The sequence below is a fragment of the Alexandromys fortis genome, unplaced genomic scaffold, assembly GCF_014885135.2.
Source record: "Alexandromys fortis isolate MF-2015 unplaced genomic scaffold, M_Fortis_MF-2015_v1.1 scaffold_99, whole genome shotgun sequence".
NCBI lineage: Eukaryota > Metazoa > Chordata > Mammalia > Rodentia > Cricetidae > Alexandromys > Alexandromys fortis.
Genome location: NW_026067982.1, coordinates 976,180 through 996,915, shown reverse-complemented (window position 1 = coordinate 996,915; position 20,736 = coordinate 976,180). Strand labels below are relative to the sequence as shown.

At 46.2% G+C, this 20,736-nt stretch overlaps 1 protein-coding gene across 2 annotated transcripts in view; it reads left to right on the top strand.

The window, feature by feature from the left end:
- Nucleotides 1-1,391, top strand: part of Exd2 (exonuclease 3'-5' domain containing 2) — a 37,582-nt gene extending 36,191 nt beyond the window's left edge. For both annotated transcript variants that reach the window (XM_050158639.1, XM_050158640.1), the window contains exon 9: nucleotides 79-1,391. In XM_050158639.1, coding sequence (XP_050014596.1) covers nucleotides 79-295 — 217 coding nt within the window. In that variant the 3' untranslated portion in view covers nucleotides 296-1,391. The remainder of the gene's footprint in view (nucleotides 1-78) is intronic.
- The last annotated feature ends 19,345 nt before the right edge of the window (nucleotides 1,392-20,736 follow it).

Below are 20,736 nucleotides of genomic sequence, written 5' to 3'. Positions count from 1 at the left end.
TCGTCTTTCTCTTATCTGCCAGTGCGACTGCCCAATGCTTGTTTAGCTCAGGCCCTCTGCAACTTCATGTTTTGACAGGATATACAATGAAAGCTACATTCCTCATGGACTGAAGGTGGTGCAGCGTCACACTGAGGGTGGGCTGCGCTCCCTCATGCAGCTGGAGAGCCGCTGGCGTCAGCACTTCCTGGACTCCATGCAGCCTAAGCACCTGCCCCAGCAGTGGTCAGTGGACCATAACCATCAGAAGCTGCTCCGAAAGTATGGGGATGACATTCCCATCAAGCTGTCATGAATTGCTGCTTCCTGCAGGTCAGGACAGATGGGAGCTGGAGCCAAGGTCAAAATTATCTCCTCCTGCTTAATGTTATTGGTGGAAGCCCTGGTGGCTGGCTCAGAATGCTAAGCTACACTAACCCCAGGTACTTCTGATGGAGCAAGGCTGTGGTTTTAAGGGGAGTCTATGGTTTGGAATTTTAATTGAGGAGTCTATTCTTTCTCCTCCTTTCTCTCCTGTTTTTGTGTGCAAGGGAAGCTTGGCCTTTATTTTCACTCTCCACTCTGCTTTTCCTGTTAAGAGGGAAAATGAAGACTGCTCTCTGGAGTAAATTGTTGGGCCCTGGGAAGATGTTTGTGCCTCTCTCGCCTCTGCACTGCATTGCATCCTATGGGGCAGGGAGTTGAAGAACCAGAGTCAGGCTCATATTCCCAGTTCAACCTCTTGGTTTTGATCTTTCCTGCTTTCTATATTCAGTTGTTTGGGGTCCACCCCAACTATATCACTTGGGTTTATTTTACATGCTTGAAAATGTTCCTGCTTGTGTATACAGGACCAAAGCCCAGCTTGCTTCTTCCCTATCATAGGGGAAGTCCTTTTCTGAAAATGGGTTTTCAGCTGGGTGGGGCAGACAAGTATACACCTTTCTTAGATACAGCGTTCAGCCTCCCTCTCCTCCTCAGGATGTCTGCTTGTTGCACATCTCCTGACTTGCTTCTGAGTCAGTGCCCACTCCCTTCAGTGTTCACGTTCCATTGCATTTGAGATCCTTAGCACTCAGTCCACCCCCAGAGCCATTTGGCCAGGTTACAGTGTGAGGACTTCACCTCCCCTGGAGCCTGGCACACTGAGATAACTGATAACATTAGGGATTTTAAAAGGGTAATGTTTCATCTTTCAAAATGTTACAGACTACTACTTTGAGTATGAAATCAATTTATTAGCAATTAGTATTTTTTCTAAACTATTAGGGAAACTTTCTTATTTTATAAGATCTTAACAACCTTGAACAGAATTTTATGGCCAGAATCCAACAAGAGTTCTATTTTGGAATTGTACCCAAGTTGATTATAACTGATCTGTCATTGATAAATAAAACAACTTCACAGCACAAGGCTCAGTGATTGTAAATGTGCGACTTTTCTTCCTGACGTTATAAAATAGTAAGTTCATGGGGAGTTGCTGTTTATTCTGCAGAGTCCCTGCCTCATGGCAGTAGTGTGACCTTGTACATGGATACCAAACGCACTGCAGTCCACAAACGCGTGTGTGCTGCACTCTTGTCCCTCTGCCCTACCTTCCCACTTTTCCTCTCACAGGCATTTCTGGAATCAAGACTAGACATTCTTACAAACAGACAGTACCAGCTCCTTTGGGGAATCTATGTTTAATTTAGCAGATTATCAGAAAGCCTGACTGAGGGAACTCAGAACAGCTTGCTTCTTAGTCACTGTAGTTGCCAGACTTCCCACAAGATGGCGCTAGTGCCTAGTATTGTTTTTATAACCATTCTTGAGAAATACGCAACATTTATACGTGGTCACTGGATATAACTTGTGACTTGTGTTTTCACATATTTGTAGCAACTTTTGAGTCACTTCCATAGCTCTGTAAGAGCTGGCTCTGCAGCGGGGTCCCCAGCGAGGTCCAGTGAAGAACACTAGCAGCGTACAGAGCAGAGAGCCGGTCTGTGCCTACTGCTCAGCTAGCTCCTTTACCCATTGTTTCTCTGTTGAGCCCTGGCTGTCCTGAAACTCAGAGATCCACCTGCCTCTGCCCCTGCCTCCTGAGTGCTGGGAGCCACCACCACCCAGCAAAAGTTGTCATCTTAAATGAGAAATTTCAGGGTAAATCTATCTGATCTAAAGTACATGAAGCCAGGAGTGGTAGCTCTCTGTATGCAGGAGGAAGAAGCAGGGGGATGTTGAATTTAAGGCTAGCCTTGACTACATGATGAGTACATGCTTATTAGAGGAGAACTTAAAGAATAACAGTCATCCATCTTTCTTCTGTCGAGAGCAGAGCTAAGCTTTGATGATATGGTTAAGAATCTCCATCCAGCCAGGTGGTGCTGACCTTTGAACCCAGCACTGGGAGGCAGAGGGAGGGAGGGAGGATCTCGGTAGGTTGCAAGACTAGCCTGATCTCAAAAAACCAACCCCCGAAACAACACCACAACAAAGTATATCTATAATATTTAAACAAAATTAGTGTGTGTGTGTGTTTGTATGCATCACTGGAATGGTATTACAAGTAATTTACTCTATCTTTGAAATTAAATTTCTACACAACTGTGCTGGCTAATGCCTGTAATCCCAGCCATTTGGAAGTGGAGGCAGGAATAGCAGAAGCTTAGGCTTATCCTCAGCTACATAGTGAGTTTAAGGCCAGCTTGAGTTACATGAGCCCTTGTCTCAGAACAGAACAAAACAATAGAAAACCAAAGAAAATCGATGTAGACATGTTTCTGGCAGCTCTTCTTCCTTCAGCCTTACGGCCCTTGTTATATGGAGGTGAACTTTCATACTCTGTCCTTGGTCACTTTTTTAGGACAGAACCCTAGAAACTGGATTGGGGGTGTCACTGTGGCAGTGAGCCCTAATTAGCGTCAGCTTAGGAGTAGAGTGCACATTAAGGGAATTCAAGTGTCCTGAACATTGAGTTCTGTAAGTTGTAATGGTCCCTCATGCCCTGGCCATTGGGACCTCTTCTCTGCTTCTTCCTTCTTTCTTTTTATTTTATTTTATTTATCTTTTTTTGGGGGGGGTTGGAGACAGGGTTTCTCTGTGTATCAGCCCTGGCTATCCTGGGACTGGCCTTGAACTCACAGAGATCCTCCTGCCTCTGCCTCCTGAGAACATGCGCCACTACTGCCCGGCTATCTCTCTGTTTCCTCTTGTCTCCCATTCTTCATTACCATGTTCCCTCTCTACCTCTGTAGTCAGTGTGTTTTGGAAATAGTTTATTTAAATTTCTTTAAATGTAAATTTTTTTCAATTAAATTTATTTTAAAATAATGTTACGGACAGATTATTTTTGAAAATAGATCCATGTGTAATAACTTGTCATTTTAAAGTAAAAGAAGCACACACATTCAGGGATTTGCTGCCGCTTAAGAGTGCAGCCGTAAGTTAGTACTTATTCTTACCTGTGTCACGGCTAGATCAGATGACAAGTGTTTTGTTGAAATAAAGCCATCTTAATCCCCCATTCTCAGCTCGTAGAAACCCAGCGGGCAAAGAGCGCTTTGCTTTAGCTTCTTATTTGGCCTCTTTAATGGTTGAATTCTTGATTGACCTTATCTCTGGGTTTTTAGTCATTCACTTATCCTTTATTTTTCATCGTTAGGTCTCATTTTTAGGTATCATTAAAATGCATTTTACATTTTTGTGTATGGGGGTTTGTATGTGTATGGGTTCATGTGTGCCAGGGTGGATGCATAGAGGTCAAAGGACAACTTCAGAAATAGGTTCTCTGCTTCCACCGTGTGACTTCCTGGGATCAAACTCAGGTCAACAGGCTTGGTGGTAAGTGCCTTTACCCTTTACCCACTGAGCCTTCTCATGCTTTGTTAAGGGACCCCCCCCCCAAGAATAGGAGTGGGGAAGTGGAACTGGGGAGACATTTTCTCCCTAAAGATTTGTTAGTTTGCTAATTATTATAATACTAATTGTGATACATTACTCTTTGTGATGTATTTGAAATGAATCCTCCCCCACCCTTGGTCTTTTGTTTTTCAAAATATATATAGTGGTCATTTTCAGACCTTTAAAAAAAGTCAGAATCAGTTTGCTTTTTTTTTTTTTTTGAGAAATGGGCAAAGGAGGATAGAAAGAGGGTGATTCTTGTTACGACTAACACAATTATATGAATAATATAAAAAGAACAAACTTTTATTTGTAATCTAGCTTACTCTTCTGGAATTTGCCAAGTTCTGCTATGCTTGACTTTGTACCCATTCCAGTCCTGGAGCACAGTGATGGTGCATGCTGGCATGCGACCAGTGCCCCGCAGAGTGCTACAAGGAGATGCAATGGCGACTTGCTCCGAGGTCAGGGCGTCATCTGAGATGGTGGGAAATGCACTGATCATATTTCCTTGTTCACTTTGTCTGTGGCCATCTCTGATTGGTGGCCCCTCAACGCTATGGGCAAGTAGACCAAATGGATCATTGTTTTGGAGATAATTAAGATCTGATTTCCTGTATAACTTAGTCTATGCTTCCTTGGCTGTGGCTTTGCTAGTGTATATGTCGCCTGCAAGGCCACTCCGTATTTTGATGGGTGGTAGTTAATCTTGTGTCTTCCAGACCAACCTAGAGCATCTGCTTTCCTTTCCCTCTCCTTGTTATTAATCCTGGAATTCCTCTCTCTCTCTGAGAGGGTAGCTTTCTGCCTTTCTCTAAATATCACCCTTGCTTTGGGCTCACAGGGAGGCAGAATATCGTGGCAGAGGGGGCATGGTGAGAAGACCTGCCTTCCTCACGGTGTCTGGGGACCAGAGACAGATGGCATCACAAGAGGTACACAGACATACGTGTAGGTAAAACACTGCTACACATAAACTACAATAATTAAAAATGTGAACATAGTAAAAAGGGCTGAAATATAGGTTAATGTGCCAAGTGAGCATCCTCTGAGTCCAGGTATCCTGTAGTCCACCCCACCACTTTGGGGTAAGGGCGGGTTTCACTGACTCGCCTGGAACTCCCTATGCAGATTAGGTTGGCCTTAGACTCAGAGATCTGCCTCCTGAGTGTTGGGGTTAAAGGCGTGTGCCACTATACCTAGCCAGACTGGGCGCTTTTAAAGGAAGACATTAAATCAATAAGTAAAAATAGTCTCTGATTTTGTTGTTGTTGTTGAGAACTCATGAGGCATCCACGGTGTTAACATGTTGTCCATCCATGAGCCCTAGATGTGAGTAGCTCACGGGGGCCTGGGAATGGTCTCTGGCTGTGGGTTTTCTATAACCCTGGCTTGCCAGTGACTTTGTCCTACTCACCTTTGCTCGTCCTTTGACATCAGCTAGACAGACGTGTAGACAGGTGATGTTCGCATTATTGCCATGTAAAGAGTCCTCTGTGAATCCCATTCCTTCTGACCTGGCAGAAAGCACATTTCCTAATCCATCCCAGTGCTCCATTCAGTTCCAAAGAGTATGTTGGCTTTTCTTTGTGCAGCACAGATTTGTACCAATATGCACACTTTGAAACTCTTTTCACAATCTCCTAGAAAGATGCAAGCCTTGAGTTTCTAACAAAGTGGAGTCATTTTGTTGTTCCAGAAAAAAGTGACCAACTGGCCAAAAAGGAGGCTCAAGTGCATTTTCCTGCCCTCTTCTATAGAGGGTCTCTTCTTATTGCATCTAAAATGCTAACATATTCTGTTATATTCCATAGAGCCAGTGAAAGCCTTCATCTAGCTGTGTCTCTCAAATCAAGATAGCAGTGTTTGGCCCTGGAGGTCTGTAAACCCGAGTTGTAGAACATATGGCTTCCTCCAAGCTCTTGGATAAAATGAGCAGGATCAAAGTTGGCTCCGAAAAGGAACAGACGATGACTTGGGGTGAGCTATTCTTTGTAAAATGTTATACAAGTGCAGAGCACTTGGCTGCCGCCCCCCTCTCCAGCCATCGGCAGAGTTTGACCTTGGCCAAGATTTTGCCTCATCCCCACGGCATTTCAGCTTGGAGTTGCGTTTCAGCTGTGGAATGCTTAACCAAAAGCACATGCTGTGGTGGCGGGTTCCAGGGAGCAAATTTTGCAAAAGCCCAAAGAGCATTGTTCTCTCAAATCAGCAGCTTTCCCAGAACCACCCAGCACACCTCAAACTAATGATGTTTGGGTTCATCTGTACACAGACCTGAGGTCTGGTAGTGCCATTTTGAGGTGCAGTGTACTTCTCCTGTAGCAGAAACATACATGTGAAGAATACAGCGTGATGAATTTTGTCAGGTGTATGTGCCCATATAATTGTCAAGAGCTAGAATTAAACCTGCTATGGCCTTTGTCTGTAGTCCCAGCATTTGGAAGGCTGAGGCAGGAGGATCCATGCGAATCAGGGCCATCCTAGTCCACAAAGCAAGTTCCAGGCCAGCCAAGTGCCACTAGCAAGACCCTGTCTTAAAAGAATCTAAATATATTAATAAGGACTGGAAGCATAGCTCAGGGACAGAGAACTTGCCTAGCATGCTGGGAACCCTGGGTTCAATCCCTAGTCTGGCTTTTAAAAAGGGGCAGGAAGGCTGGAGTTTCAGCTGTCTTTATGTTATACACTTCTAGGGATGGGAAGGCTATGTTTGTCCTAGGCTGAGCAAACTACTCTAAAGCAGTAAAACCAGGTCAGAACTGCTGAAGATCTGGTATTCAGAATCTAAGCATTTCTCCACATTTAGGGAATACACAAAGCTTCATGAAGTTTGATTTTAAAAAATAGGTGTTATGTGCACATAGAAATTTTTTTTGTATGTGTACGGGTGTTTAGCCTGCACTTATGTCGGTGTGTCATGTGTGTGCCTGGCATCTGCAGAGGGTAGAAGAGAGCTTCCGAACCCTTGGACTGGGACTTTCAAAAGGTTGTGAGCCACCATATGGGGGTGTTGGGAATCGAACCCAGGTCCTCTGGAAGAACAGTCAATGCTCTTAACCACTGAACCATCTCTCCAGCCCCACTTTATTCTGTATGTTTGGAAATTTCCACTAAAGATTCAAAATTCTTTAGCAATATCTCCTGAAGTATCTCCTTGCATTTTTGCTAAGCGGTGCTTAGCTGCCACCTAAAAGCAAGGTACAGGTGAATCTCTAGACAGAATCCTCCTCCCAGCCTTTAAAATCGGACATCCTGACTTGAAATTTACAAACACAAGCTGGGATAACTATTCACCTTCCCAAGCCATTCTTCTCTTTGAACATAGGGTTGACCTAAAACTTACTTTGAAAAGCCAATTTCTCTGACAAGAAGACTTGGATTTGTACAGCAAGGTTTAAGCACGTAAACCTCACATAGTCGCATTGAGTAGTGTTCCCACTCATGGCCCGAGAGCCAGGCCAGGGGAGAGCGCTCTCTTCCCACCCCCCCCTCAGGAGTGGCCACCTCCTAGCTTTCCCTTGCACTTCCAGGTGGCTAGGGGTCAGCTCTCCAGGTTAACACTTCCAAAACTCACACAGTCCAGGGAAGGGAGTGGCTCCTCTGCTGTCTTCCCTCTGGACCCGTTTGGCTTCCTGAGCCATTTTATCCTTGCTGTTTCCAGCTCTCCTCTGTGTAACCACCTGAGTCTCTCTGTCCTCTCAAACATCCCTCTGGGACAGCTCCCCTGAGCGAACCCTTACCACGTCCCTCACATCTGGGCAGCGTCTGCCTTCTGACAAGCTTGGAGAAAGTTTTAGAGGCTTTGAGACCGTGCTCAGTATGCTAACAGCAGAGTGGCCTGGTGGCTTAGGGGGTGACAGTGGGATGAAGGAAGGGGTCACTGGAGATAGGGTGGGTGCTTCCCACTCAGCCTGTGATGCGTGCTGGACTGGTTCCCTCTGCCTTTGGCTGCAGCCTTTTCTGGGCAGGGAGATGGAATGAGGCGAAAGGCCTGGTCTGTTTTAAATAGATTCCGCTTGGCTGTAGCCAGTAAGCACAGCAGCTTGGAAGGTGAGTGACCCTTCCCAAGAGATTTATGTTGCGCCAGTGCTCTTGCCTCCAGCGCCACTCCAAAGCCTTCTGCTCTCCTCTTTGACCTGACTCCACTGATGCTGGCCAGCCTCTCTGGATGGCTTCTCCCCAGGCTTGTCTGGCTTTAGCGTTTGTTACACTTTTATTGGCTTTTGCTCCCCACTTTGTCTTCCCCTGGAGCTGTTTTTTTCTGTGTTCTCTTTTTCCATCACTGTGGTCTGTGTCTGCCCTGCCACACGCTCCTCTCCATCTGCCGCCGCTTGTCTGGTTGTCATGGCCTTTGTCCTCTTGCCCCCATTCCCACAGCCTCCTGGGGGAGAGCCTTGGCCCTTCGGGGCTTGTGTGCAGTTGGTGAGGCAGAAGAGGCCCGGGACCAGTGAGGGGAGGTTTTTTTTCAGCTCTCCATCACTACCAGGATACTGCAGATTGAGTATAAGTTAGGCCGTGTCTTGAAGGCCACTGACAAGACATAGAAATAGCTTAAGGTGTTCCCTAGATTCTTAATCAGAAGTAATTCATGGAGGGAAGCTGACATTTTTAACTATAGTTAAAATTGGTGCTAGGGATATAGTTAGGGCAGAATTAGTCACCTTGAGCAGTCTCAGCCGTGGGCCAGTGACAGCTCCAGACTGGGAAACAGACCTCAGTGATGGTAGCTGTTTCTTGGCCATATGCCAGCGCAATATGAGGAATTAAAGAAACCAGAGTAGGGCAGAGAAAGATAAGGGACAGAAAAGTGATGGCCAGTGCCCGTCTAAGGCTATAGTCAGAGAAGGAGACAGAAGGAGGAGGCTGGGTGAGGGCTCAAGGTCATTAGAACTGATGGGGAGCTGGCCCAGGGGCAGAAGAAACAGGTATAGGACTTGGCCTGAGATGCAGCAGGTTGGCTCTGTCAGATGGAGGCAAGCAGTATGGGGTAAGGCCAGGAAAAAATAGGACCATTTGTGATGCTTCCTCCCCATTCGTCCCTAGCTGTTATCTCTTTTTCTTTTATACTTCTGTCTTCATGTTGCAGCATCAGAAAACAAACCAAAAAAGGGCAGTCTGCCTTTGAGAGGGAACAGTGGGCTGCATGTGCTCCTCCTTTGCTGACGCTGGTTGGTCCTGCTGTTTGCTGGAGCTCTAGAAAAGCAGCCCCTTGCTGGAGCGCCTCAGCAGAGCCCCTGTGCAAAGTGCCTGTACCCAAGTGGCCAGTAGCAGTGTTATCCATTGAACTCCTCCAGGCCAGCCCAGCTGGAGAGTGGAGGTCGGGAGTGGTCCAGCAGTGATGGGGCTGGGCTCCTGTTCTCCAGGAACTGAGCTGTGCAAAGGTCTACTGTGGAGGAAAGGGAAAGAAGAAACCTAGTCTCATTTTAAAAATTGTTTTAGGTTGCCGGCCAGAGGTGGCCCCCACGCCTTTAATCCCAGCACTCAGGAGGCAGAAGCAGGTGTATCTCTGTGAGTTCAAGGCCAACATGGTCTACAGAGTTGAGTTCTAGGACAGCCAAAGCTACACAGAGAAACCCTGTCTCAAACAAACAAGCAAAAATTGTTTTAGGTAGAGAGATAGTGGCAAAAAAAAAACAAAAACAAAAACAAAAACAAAACAAAAGGCACAAAAGGATGTGCAGTGAAAGACTTGCTCCCGTTCCTGTTCCCAGAGCCATCCTTGAACATCTCGATTTCTTGAGTGGATTGTTTCCAGTGTCGCCTTTCTAAGTCCAATATAACCTGAAAGATTTTTTCTTATTTTTGCTTTTTTTTCATGTATATGTGTGTTTGGTATATATGTGTGTTCACATATGTATAGGCACACACATAATGCAGGTTCACATGCATATCTGTGCACACGCATGTGGAGGTCCAAGGTTGATACTGAGGATCTTCCTCAGTTGTTCTTTGAGGCAGGATTGCTCCAACCCAGACCTCATCTACTGACTTCGCTAGTCAGCTTGCTCCAGGGATTCCATCCCCTTCTTCCAAGGCAGGGATTTCAGGAAAGCTGCCAAACCCCATCTGTCATTTATGTGGGATCAGACCTCTGAAATCTGCTCCTCTTGATTACATGGCAAGCACTTTAACCACTGAGCCATCTCCCTGCCCCAGGTTCCAGATTCTTGATCAAGTAGGTATTATAAATCATTTAGATATATGTGTACATTTAAAATGTTGGGGGAGGCTGGATAGTGGTAGTGCATGCCTTTTAATCCCAGCAATTGGGAGGGAGAGGCGGGTAGATCTCTATGAGTTCGAGGCCAGCTTGGTGTATAAGAGCTAGTTCCAGGACAGCTAGGGCAGAGAGAGAGAGGAGAGAGAGAGAGAGAGAGAGAGAGAGAGAGAGAGAGAGAGAGAGAGAGAGATCACATTCCAGTTTAGTGCTAATAATTCTTTTCAGGACAGGAAATGGTTTAAATATTAAGTAAACATTCTTCCAAAAGCAATATATAGATTCAATGCAATCCCCATCAAAATCCCATCAAAATTCTTCACAGATCTGGAGAAGACAATAATCAACTTTATATGGAAAAACAAAAAACCCAGGATAGCCAAAACAATCTTATACAATAAAGGAACGTCTGGAGGCATTACCATCCCTGACTTCAAACTCTATTACAGAGCTACAGTATTAAAAACAGCTTGGTATTGGCATAAAAACAGAGAAGTAGACCAATGGAACCGTATAGAAGACCCTGACTTTAATCCACAAACCTATGAGCACCTGATTTTCGATAAAGGAGCTAAAACTATACAATGGAAAAAAGAGAGCATCTTCAACAAATTGTGCTGGCAAAACTGGATTTCAATCTGTACAAAAATGAAAATAGATCCATGTCTGTCACCATGCACAAAACTCAAGTCCAAGTGGATTAAAGACCTCAATATCAGTCTGAACACACTGAACCTGATAGGAGAGAAAGTGGGAACTACACTACAACAAGTGGGCACAGGAGACCGCTTCCTACGTATAACATCAGCAGCACAGACAGTAAGGGCCTCATTGAATAAATGGGACCTCATGAGACTGAGAAGCTTCTGTAAAGCAAAGGACACTGTCGCTAAGACAGAAAGGCAACCCACTGACTGGGAGAAGATCTTCACCAACCCCGCAACTGACAAAGGTCTGATCTCCAAAATATATAAAGAACTTAAGAAACTAGACTGTAAAAGGCTAATCAACCCAATTATAAAATGGGGCACTGAGCTGAACAGAGATCTCTCAACAGAAGAAGTTCAAATGGCCAAAAGACACCTAAGGTCATGCTCAACTTCCTTAGCGATCAGGGAAATGCAAATCAAGACAACTTTAAGATACCATCTTACACCTGTCAGAATGGCTAAAATCAAAAACACCAATGATAGCCTATGCTGGAGAGGTTGTGGAGAAAGGGGTACACTTATCCATTGCTGGTGGGAATGCAAACTTGTACAACCACTCTGGAAAGCAGTGTGGCGGTTTCTCAGAAAATTTGGGATCAACCTACCCATGGACCCAGCAATACCACTCTTGGGAATATACCCAAGAGAGGCCTTATCATGCAACAAAATTATATGCTCTACTATGTTCATAGCAGCATTGTTTGTAATAGCCAGAACCTGGAAACAACCTAGATGCCCCTCAATTGAAGAATGGATGAAGAAAGTATGGAATATATACATATTAGAGTACTACTCAGCAGTAAAAAACAAGGACTTCTTGAAGTTTGCAGGCAAATGGATGGAAATAGAAAACACTATCCTGAGTGAGGTAAGCCAGACCCAAAAAGAGGAACATGGGATGTTCTCACTCATATTTGGTTTCTAGCCATAAATAAAGGACATTGAGCCTACAATTCGGGTTCTTAGAGAAGCTAAATAAGAAGGAGAACCCAAAGAAAAACATATAGGCATCCTCCTGAATATTAACCTTCATCAGGCGATGAAAGGAGACAGAGACAGAGACCCACATTGGAGCACCAGACTGAAATCTCAAGGTCCAAATCAGGAGCAGAAGGAGAGCGAACATGAGCAAGGAACTCAGGACCGCGAGGGGTGCACCCACACACTGAGACAATGGAGATGCTCTATCGGGAACTCACCAAGGCCAGCTGACCTGGGTCTGAAAAAGCCTGGGTTAAAACCGGTCTCACTGAACATAGCGGACAATGAGGACTACTGAGACATCAAGAACAATGGCAATGGGTCTTTGATCCTACTGCATGTAGTGGCTTTGTGGGAGCCTAGGCAGTTTGGATGCTCACCTTACGAGACCTGGACGGAGGAGGGTTTTCCTCGGACTTCCCACGGGAAGGAGAGCCCTGATTGCTCTTTGGGCTGACGTGGGAGGGGGAATGGATTGGGGGAGGGGGAGGGAAAGGGGAGGCGGAGGTGGGGAAGAGACTGAAATATTTAATAAATAAATAAATAAAAAATATTAAGTAAACAAAATCTTAAAATGCTAGTCTTAGAAAGGCATTCCAAGTGCACTTAAAACAAATACTTTCGTTTAAAGATTTTTAAAATGTATTTTATGTTTGAATACAAATCATGGATGGTTGTAGGTGCTGGGATTTGAACCTGGGTCTATTGCTACAGCCCCCTCCATTTTTAGATAGTGGCCTTTGTATGATAAAGATATATGATTCAGAGATAGAAGGAAAAACAAGTGCTGGGTGTTGGTGGCGCACGCCTTTAATCCCAGCACTCGGGAGGCAGAGGCAGGCGGATCTCTGTGAGTTCGAGGCCAGCCTGGTCTACAGAGCTAGTTCCAGGACAGGCTTCAAAGCTACAGAGAAACCCTGTCTCGAAAAACATAAACAAACAAACAAACAAACAAATAAATAAATGGAAAAACAAATAATTAGATACAGATTTAAATTTTTTCTCCAGTGGACAATTATGTGCCACTAAAAATCAGTAATTACAGGAAAGAAGTCAGTAATTTAAGGGAAGTATAAAGTCCAATTCTAGTTGAAAAACAGACCACATACATTCCTACACACACACACACACACACACACACACACACACACACACACTGTATACACAGGCACTTGGAGGGGACTGAGTCAGCAGTCACAATCTGAAGAGAGTGTTAGATCTGTGTCCTGCTGGACTCCAGGCTGAGATCTGGGGCCAAGCAGAGACCCATGGGAGTGGGAAGCAGAGGCCCATGGGAGTGGGAAGCAGAGGCCCATGGGAGTGGGAAGCAGAGGCCCATGGAAGTGGGAAGCAGAGACCCATGGGAGTGGGAAGCAGAGGCAGGTATTTTCTTGTTGTGGAAGAAGTGCCAATCTGGACTAAAAGGACAGCCGTGAATGGCACAGGTAGAGATGCCAAGGGAGAGGAGAGGGCATGAGGAGAGGTACCTGACAATACCACCGCTGAGCTCCATGCCAGAAGCCCCAGCTGTTTACCACCGTGGTACTGAGGAAACTCCCGCCATTTACTGATAAAATGACAAGATGCCTTCTAAAAGTCTTTGTGCTGTGGCATCAGCTCCCGACGCTGAGAGCAATTTCAGTGTCCAAGCCAGATTGATGAGCCTTTTGATGGCCTTGGAAGTGGCTTCAGTGGGAGAGGACGTGTCCAGCTGTAAACATGGCCGTAAAACCCTCAATTTCCGTGAATGGTGAATTTCTAGGCAGTGTGGGCCTGTGTTACACACCTCCTGCAATAGCATATCTTCCTTTTCAATTATTGTGCCCAGTAAGGGGATAGAAATTATACTTCAGAATACCTTGGTGATCTTGGCTGGACTGAGCGCTCAAAAATATATACCAACCACAGATTCTACTTCCCAGCTTCACAAAGAAAGGGGAGGCATTGATTGTAGATGCCATTGGGCTAAAGGAATGCAGGACCTGGAGGGTGCACCTCTTTATCTTGCATTCTCTTTGGTCTCAGGCCAGATCTTTTTGACCCTGAGCCAAAGTTTGCAAGCCCTAGGGCTAGGGGCCCATTCTCCTGTTCCAGGTGATGAGAGCCCTGATAAAGAAATAAGCGTTCCTAAGAACCTGCATCCAGAGCCATCAATCAGGACATCTGGCAGACTTGGGGAAAAAAACGACAGTCCTTCATCCTCACTCAGGGATCCAGAAGCCCTAACTTGTGATGTGCTAGGCCTCCCCTCATGCCTGGGTGCTGGGTATGTAATAGTCATTCAGTGCTGAGTTTGCCTCCTGGGCTTCTGCTCATATACCTCTACCCTACTGATTCCTGGTTCTTCCTGAGGTCTAGATAGCACCGAGAGAGCTCAAGTTCAACCGAACATACCTCTCAGGCCTCCCCTGGGGGACTCATTTCAGTTCATGATTCCTTAGCCAAAGTACTTCTCCACCAGGCAGGAAATATATGATGTTCTGAAATTCTTTCTCTTACCCCCAACCCATGACCAAAGCCATTGCGTCTACTCTTCTCCTGTGCCCTTGGCAGTCACTGCCCTCATGCAGACGGGACACATTGCTGGGACGGTCACAGTGCTGCTGTGTTCCTCCACCAGGAGTCGGCAGCTGCTCACGAAACTCTATGCCTGAGCATCTCACTCCGTTATAAGATTTTGGCTTTTCTGAACAAGTACAGATTTATTAGGGCACTGAAGATTGTCCCATGCCCACCGCATTGCCACCACTGTCCTTTCACCAAATCCACCGTTCCAGCGCTCCCACACACGGTGAGTCTGCTGTCTCAGAATGGTAGCGGTGCCCCGATGCACTTCATAGATCCTTGTTATCTTGTTTTTTTTTTTCTGCTGTTAATTCTAGGACCCCTCAAAGGCCAGAAACAAATTTTACTCACTTTTGTATTCTTCAGTACCTAGAGGGGCCTGGCATGGTTGAGTACCCAAGAGAGAAAGGGAGAGTCTAGCAACACCAACCCTACCGGAAAATAAACACTGATGTACTATCTCGGAAGGCTGCTTAAAATTTTTATGAGACAGAATATGGTGGCATGTGAATGGCCAGACCGCCCCTATTTGTTTATTCATTCATTTATTCGCTCATTTGCTTACTAAGCCCAGATATTTAGAACATATTGAGATGTTCAGCACCATACCAGAAACTCACAGTGTACTAGGAAAGCTCCTGGCCTGGCGTCCAGGCAGGCCATGTGGTCTCCTTTGAGAACCTTGGCCACTCAGCCCTGTAGGGGCAGTGGAGAAGGTGGTAGAGTTAGGGAGGTTGGGTGCCTTGAGAAGGTCTTTGTCTACAGGACCAGTTCTTCTGACCACTGGCTTCATTAGTGCTTTTCTTTTAAAAAATGCATTATTTTCTGTTAATAAAGAACATTTGACACTTTTCTAATTAGCTCAACGCCTCTGCAGCAGTCTTAGTCCCAATGCAACAGCTGGCTCATTTCACAATCCATGCATGGTTCCATCAGCTGCCCACCAGAATGGAGGTCATTCCTTCTCTAGCTGATTAGGTCCTGTCTTAGGGTTACTATTGCTATGATGAAACACCATGGCCCAAGCAACACGGGGAGGAAAGGTTTATTTGGCTTATACTTCCTTACCACTGCTCATCATCAAAAGAAATCAGGACAGAAACTCAAATAGGGCAGTAACTTGGAGGCAAGAGCTGATGCAGGGACCATGGAGGGGTGCTTACTGGCATGCTCCTCATGGCTTGCTCAGTCTGCTTTTCTTATAGACCCCAGGACCACCAGTCCGAGGACCACAATGGGCTGGGTCCACCCAGGTCAATCACTAATTAAGAAAGTACCCTACAGGCTTGCCTACACTTGGATCTTACTGAGGCGTTGTCTCAGTTGGAGTTCCGTCCTTTCAGATGACTAGCCTGTGTCAAGTTTGCATAAAATTAACCAGCACAACCGACCCCATGTCAACTTGACACACAGTACTTTTTAAGACATAACTTTTTTTTTCTTTTCCATTCATCCCCAAGATCTCAGATTAATAAATACCACAAGTGTAAAGCATTACACACTTAAAAGTTCCACTCTAGTACTTTAAACATTCGGTCTCTGTAAAAGTCCAAAGTCTCTTTTAAAACCCAAAATCTCCTTTTAAAATTCAGTTTCTCAATTGTGGGCTCCTATAAAATAAAAAAAAATAAGTTAAATACTTTCTCACTTCAAGAGGGAAGAACCAGGGCACAGTCACAGTCTGAACAAAGCCAAACCTCACTCCAGTGGTGTAAATAGCTCTGTGTCCAATGTCTGGGATCCACTCGCTGGGCTCTTCCGAGGGGGTTGGGTCACTTCTCCAGCTCTGCCTTCTGCAGCACATATAGCTCGTCTTCTAGGCTCAGGTGGCTCAACTCCACGGCTGCTGCTGTTCTTGGCAGTCGTCCCATGGGACTGGCATCTCCAAAATGCCGGGGTCTTCTGATGCAGCTGGGCTTCACGTTCACCAACAGCTTCTCCTGGGCTCTCTTGATGGTGCAAAGCCACAACTCCTCTCTACAACCCCTTCATGCCTTCAAAACCAGTGCCACTGGGGTGACTACCAAATTTGCAGCAGGAAGTGCAACCTTGTAGCCTCTGGACCCCAGTTTCTGTGTCCTGACCCTGAGGAAACACTTTTCTTTCTCTGGGGGTAGGGGTGGGGTGGCTCAAGACAGGGCTTCTCAGTAGCTATGGAGCCAGTCCTGGACCACGCTTTGTAGACTAGACTAGCTTGAACTCAGAGATCCACCTGCCTCTGCCTCCTGAGTGCTGGGATTAAAGGCGTGCACCACCACTACCCAGCTCAAAAGTTTTATTTTAGTGGTGCTGGTCTCTTGTTAATCACAGCCGATTCTTCTCCTGCTGACCAGAACCACAGATTCTTCACACACATGGTCTGATGGAGTCTTTGCCTCCCTCTGATACTCACAAGCCAGGCCTCCATCATCTGCTTTGCTCTCAACATTATCTTCTAAGATCATACAGATAACTGACCTCTCAACACTCAATGAATTTTCTAGCTCAAAGTTCCAGAGTTCTTCCACAACCTTCCCAAAACAACATGGTCAGGTCCGTCATAGCAATACCCCACGAGCCAGGTATCAATTTTCAGAACCCTAAAAGTTCTCTTATCCCGTCATCTTAGGGCAGCAGTGTTTAACCTCTAACTCATGATTAGAGGTCAGATCCAGCCTCTCCAAGAGAAGCAGCTAGGGGGCTCACTACCTGTCCCTGCCCCTACAAGTTACCCCCTTTCTCTGGTTCTGTACTCATCTCTCAAGTGTTTGTCTTAGGGAGGTACATGCATTAGAGATCCATGCCTTTTCTTGCTCCATTTTTTTCCCATTGACAAATGTTTGAAGAGCATGTTTTGTGTGTCATTCCCAAAAGCACTGGCCAAGTGGTGATAAACACACGTAAGAATCTATGAGGCAAGGTGGCTCAGTGAGTATAGACAGTTGCCACCGAACCTACCAACCTGAGTTCCAATCTTAGAACTCACACAGTGAGCTTTCACTTGTGCACCATGACATGTACTGTGTCCACCCCCTGCCAAATTAATAAGTGTGAAAAATAAAAGAATAAACAAAAGAATCCATGAGGGGCCAAGGGGAAAACTCAGACGGTAAAAGCACTTGCTGAACAAGCTCAGGAACCTGGAATCCATGTCAAAAAGTGGGACACGTAATCCCAGCAGTTCTACAGAGAGATGGGAGGCAGAGGCGGAGAAGCTCAAGGTCATCTGGCCTGGAGTATGCAGCTCAGCAGCAAAACCTTGAGAACCTGCTTCAAACCAGGTAGGAGGGAACACACTCTCAAAAAGTGGTCCTCTGATCTCCACGTGTGCACCATGGCACACTCAAGTATGTGCAGTCAAGCGTGTATGTGCACACGCCACAGGTACACACGCATTGTGGAATATTACTTTAACTAGGCAAAGATTGTCACATTTGTTTATGCTGTGGATTATTACTTTAACCATGTAAAGGTGTGTTACATTTGTTTATGCAGCATTTGATTTAATTATGTAAAGATGCATTGTTGTTTCACCTTGTCTGCCTAAGGCATCTGACTGGTCTAATAAAAAGCGGAGTGGCCAGTAGCTAGGCAGAGGAGGGATGGGTGGGACTAGTGGGCAGAGAGAATAAATAGGAGGAGAAGAGGAGAGGAGAGAGAGTGAGGGAGAAAGAGGAGACCAGACAGACAGACAGACACAGATGAAGCAGTGAAAGTAGGACATACAGAAAGAAAGGTAAAAAGTTCTTAGGCAAAGCATGGCTGAAGAGAGATAGGTTAAAATAAATTATAAGAGCTAGTGGGAGAAGCATAAGGCCAAACATTCATAACTAATAAGCTTCCGTGTCATGATTTGGGAGCTGGTTGTGGGCCAAAAGAAAGCCTGCTCTACACACACACACACACACACACACACACACACACACACACGAGGGGGGGGGAGAGCAAGAGCACACAAGAGGCTAATTGACCCTGTTCTCATGAAGTTTACACTCCAATGGTGGAAACTAGTAAAAGTCATTGCTTCAGGACAAACAGGAGGTAGAGGACTTGTAAGACTGGAAGAGCCTGAAAGAGCCAGGTTCCCCCATCTGTAGTCTTCTCCATAAGTTCAGAATTCACCTTTTCCTTAGAGGCAATTTGTAACTAGAGTTTTCTCTCCCACCCACCAGTTCCCATATAACCACTCTAAGGCATAATATTGATTATAAACTGCTTAGCCTATTAGCTTAGGCTTATTATTAACTAGCTCTTACAGCTTAAATTAACCCATTTCTATTATTCTATATTTTGCCACGAGGCCCGTGGCTTGTTACCTCACATCTTGCTTCCCCTGCGGCTGCTGGCATCTCCCCACTCTGCCTTCTTTCTCCCTTTATCTTTGCTTGCATTTCCCACCTGGCTCTATTCTACCTGGCTATTGGCCAAATCGGCTTCACCCCCCCAGCTTCTTTATTAAACAATGATAATAAGACATATTCATAGCATACAAAAGGGCATCCGACATCAACAATTGGTATGCTGAGCATGGCTAGAGGCAGTGGGTAACAAGTGTTCCAGTGGGTGGCTGCTGACCTTTGCAGGCATGGGCAGAAGATGCTTAAGGTACTAGAACCTGGGAAGGGATCTGCAGACGTGGCAGAGGAGCCCCTCTCTTCATACCCCTCCTTCTACCCAGGAGGAAACAGGCTGGGGTGGGTGGGCCAGGCACAGACAGCCCTGCACTGGTCTCTGGATGCGGCTCTTGCGGGCCTCCCGAGGGCTGGCTCCTTATCTACCCGTGTGATGATTAGCTCAGCTCAGGGTGTGGGAGCGCTGCAGAGCACAGACGGAGTCCTGGTCCAGTGCATCACCTGAAAACCTCAAAAACACCTCGGGGCAGCAGGATTACTCTTGGGGTTTTCAGAGTTCAGGGACTGTTAGGAGCATGCAGGTCTCTCACAGTGACGTCAACCCTATGCTTCTGCTAGACTGAGGATCTGCTCCTAACACCAGCATGGAACTCCCGGGGAGTGCTCAGCTCTGTTCTGAGCCATTTGGGATTTGAAAATGGAAGATTAGAAGCAGCTCCTAGTCCCCTGCCTGTCCAGGGCAACCGTGGCTGAAGGGGACATGAGCCAACCTTTATGTCAAGTGAGATCATTACTTCCATGCTCAGGAAAGTGCCCACTGAGGTTGCTCACAAGGCAGTGCTCCTCTGTGGTGGCACTGGAGGTGGAGAGGCTTCTCTTAGGGATGGAGTCAGTAATAACAGTTTTGTCCCGCGAGTTCTGAGGGTCTGAGACTAGCAGAAACTCTGCCCGATTCCAGCTCCTCTTCCTAGGTTCTTCATTTGTTTTGTTTTTGAGAGAGTTTCTCTATGTAGCCTTGAGAATCCTGAAACACACTCTGTCGACCAGGCAGGCCTTAAACTCACAGAGATCCACCTGCCTCTGCCTTCTGAGTGCTGGGGTTAAAGGCGTGCACCACCACCGCTGGCACTCCTCATTGTGTGTCCCTCTGGTGCCATCAGAACCTCACTAATCTGATGTCAGTTTGACCTGGCCCAGCTCCAACTCCTACACGTAAGGGGGAGTTTGGAGCCTGTCACCAGGAGCTGCACTCTTTGCCCAAACTCTGAAAATCAAAAGTGACAGAGATGCAGATGAATCCTGGCCCCCACACAGTATGATTAAACACTCCCTGCAAGAATCTTGGGAGAGCAAGGCTGGCCGGCTGCTTCAGGGCCCATGGCATCTTTGTTACCTTGCCTCTCTTGTTTGTGCCTGCCACACTGGTAAAGCCTGACTCCCTGTTTCTCTCACTGTGAGATTCTCTGTCACACCATCTTTACTTAGAGTCACACTGCTGATTGGGCCATTTGGAGACCTCCCCTTGAGACAAGGTCCCATAGCTTCAAACTCACTATGTAGCTAAGGCTGACCTCAAACTCTTGATTCTCCTCCCCCCATCTCACCTGGGTTACAGGCAGGTTCCGTGCCTGGTCCTGTTTTGGGGCATTTCTCTAAGGCAAAGTATCACTATTCTATAATGATCCTGGGTTTTCCCTAAATAAAACACTGGGATCTTCTTCCCTTCAGTAGAAAGACATCAAGCTTCTATTAGGGTTCAGTGCCAAGTGCCGGAAATACAGAGAAAACACCATCTCATTTCACTGTGTGTCTCCGGGTGATGCTGATGTGGGAGGCAGGACATGCTGTGATCTCACTGTTTGCCTCATCCCCCAGATGACTTCATCTGCAAGCCTGACCCACCTTGGGTTTTCCAAAGAACCAACATATCCAACACCATCCGAAAAGCACCACCCCGTCCACTCTGCTCTTGGCATTCAAGACCTTCCAGAATCCAGACTTGTCGGCTTGGCCAGTCTCAACTCACACCAGGTCTTTGGCGGTATCCAGAACTCTCTCTTTTCCA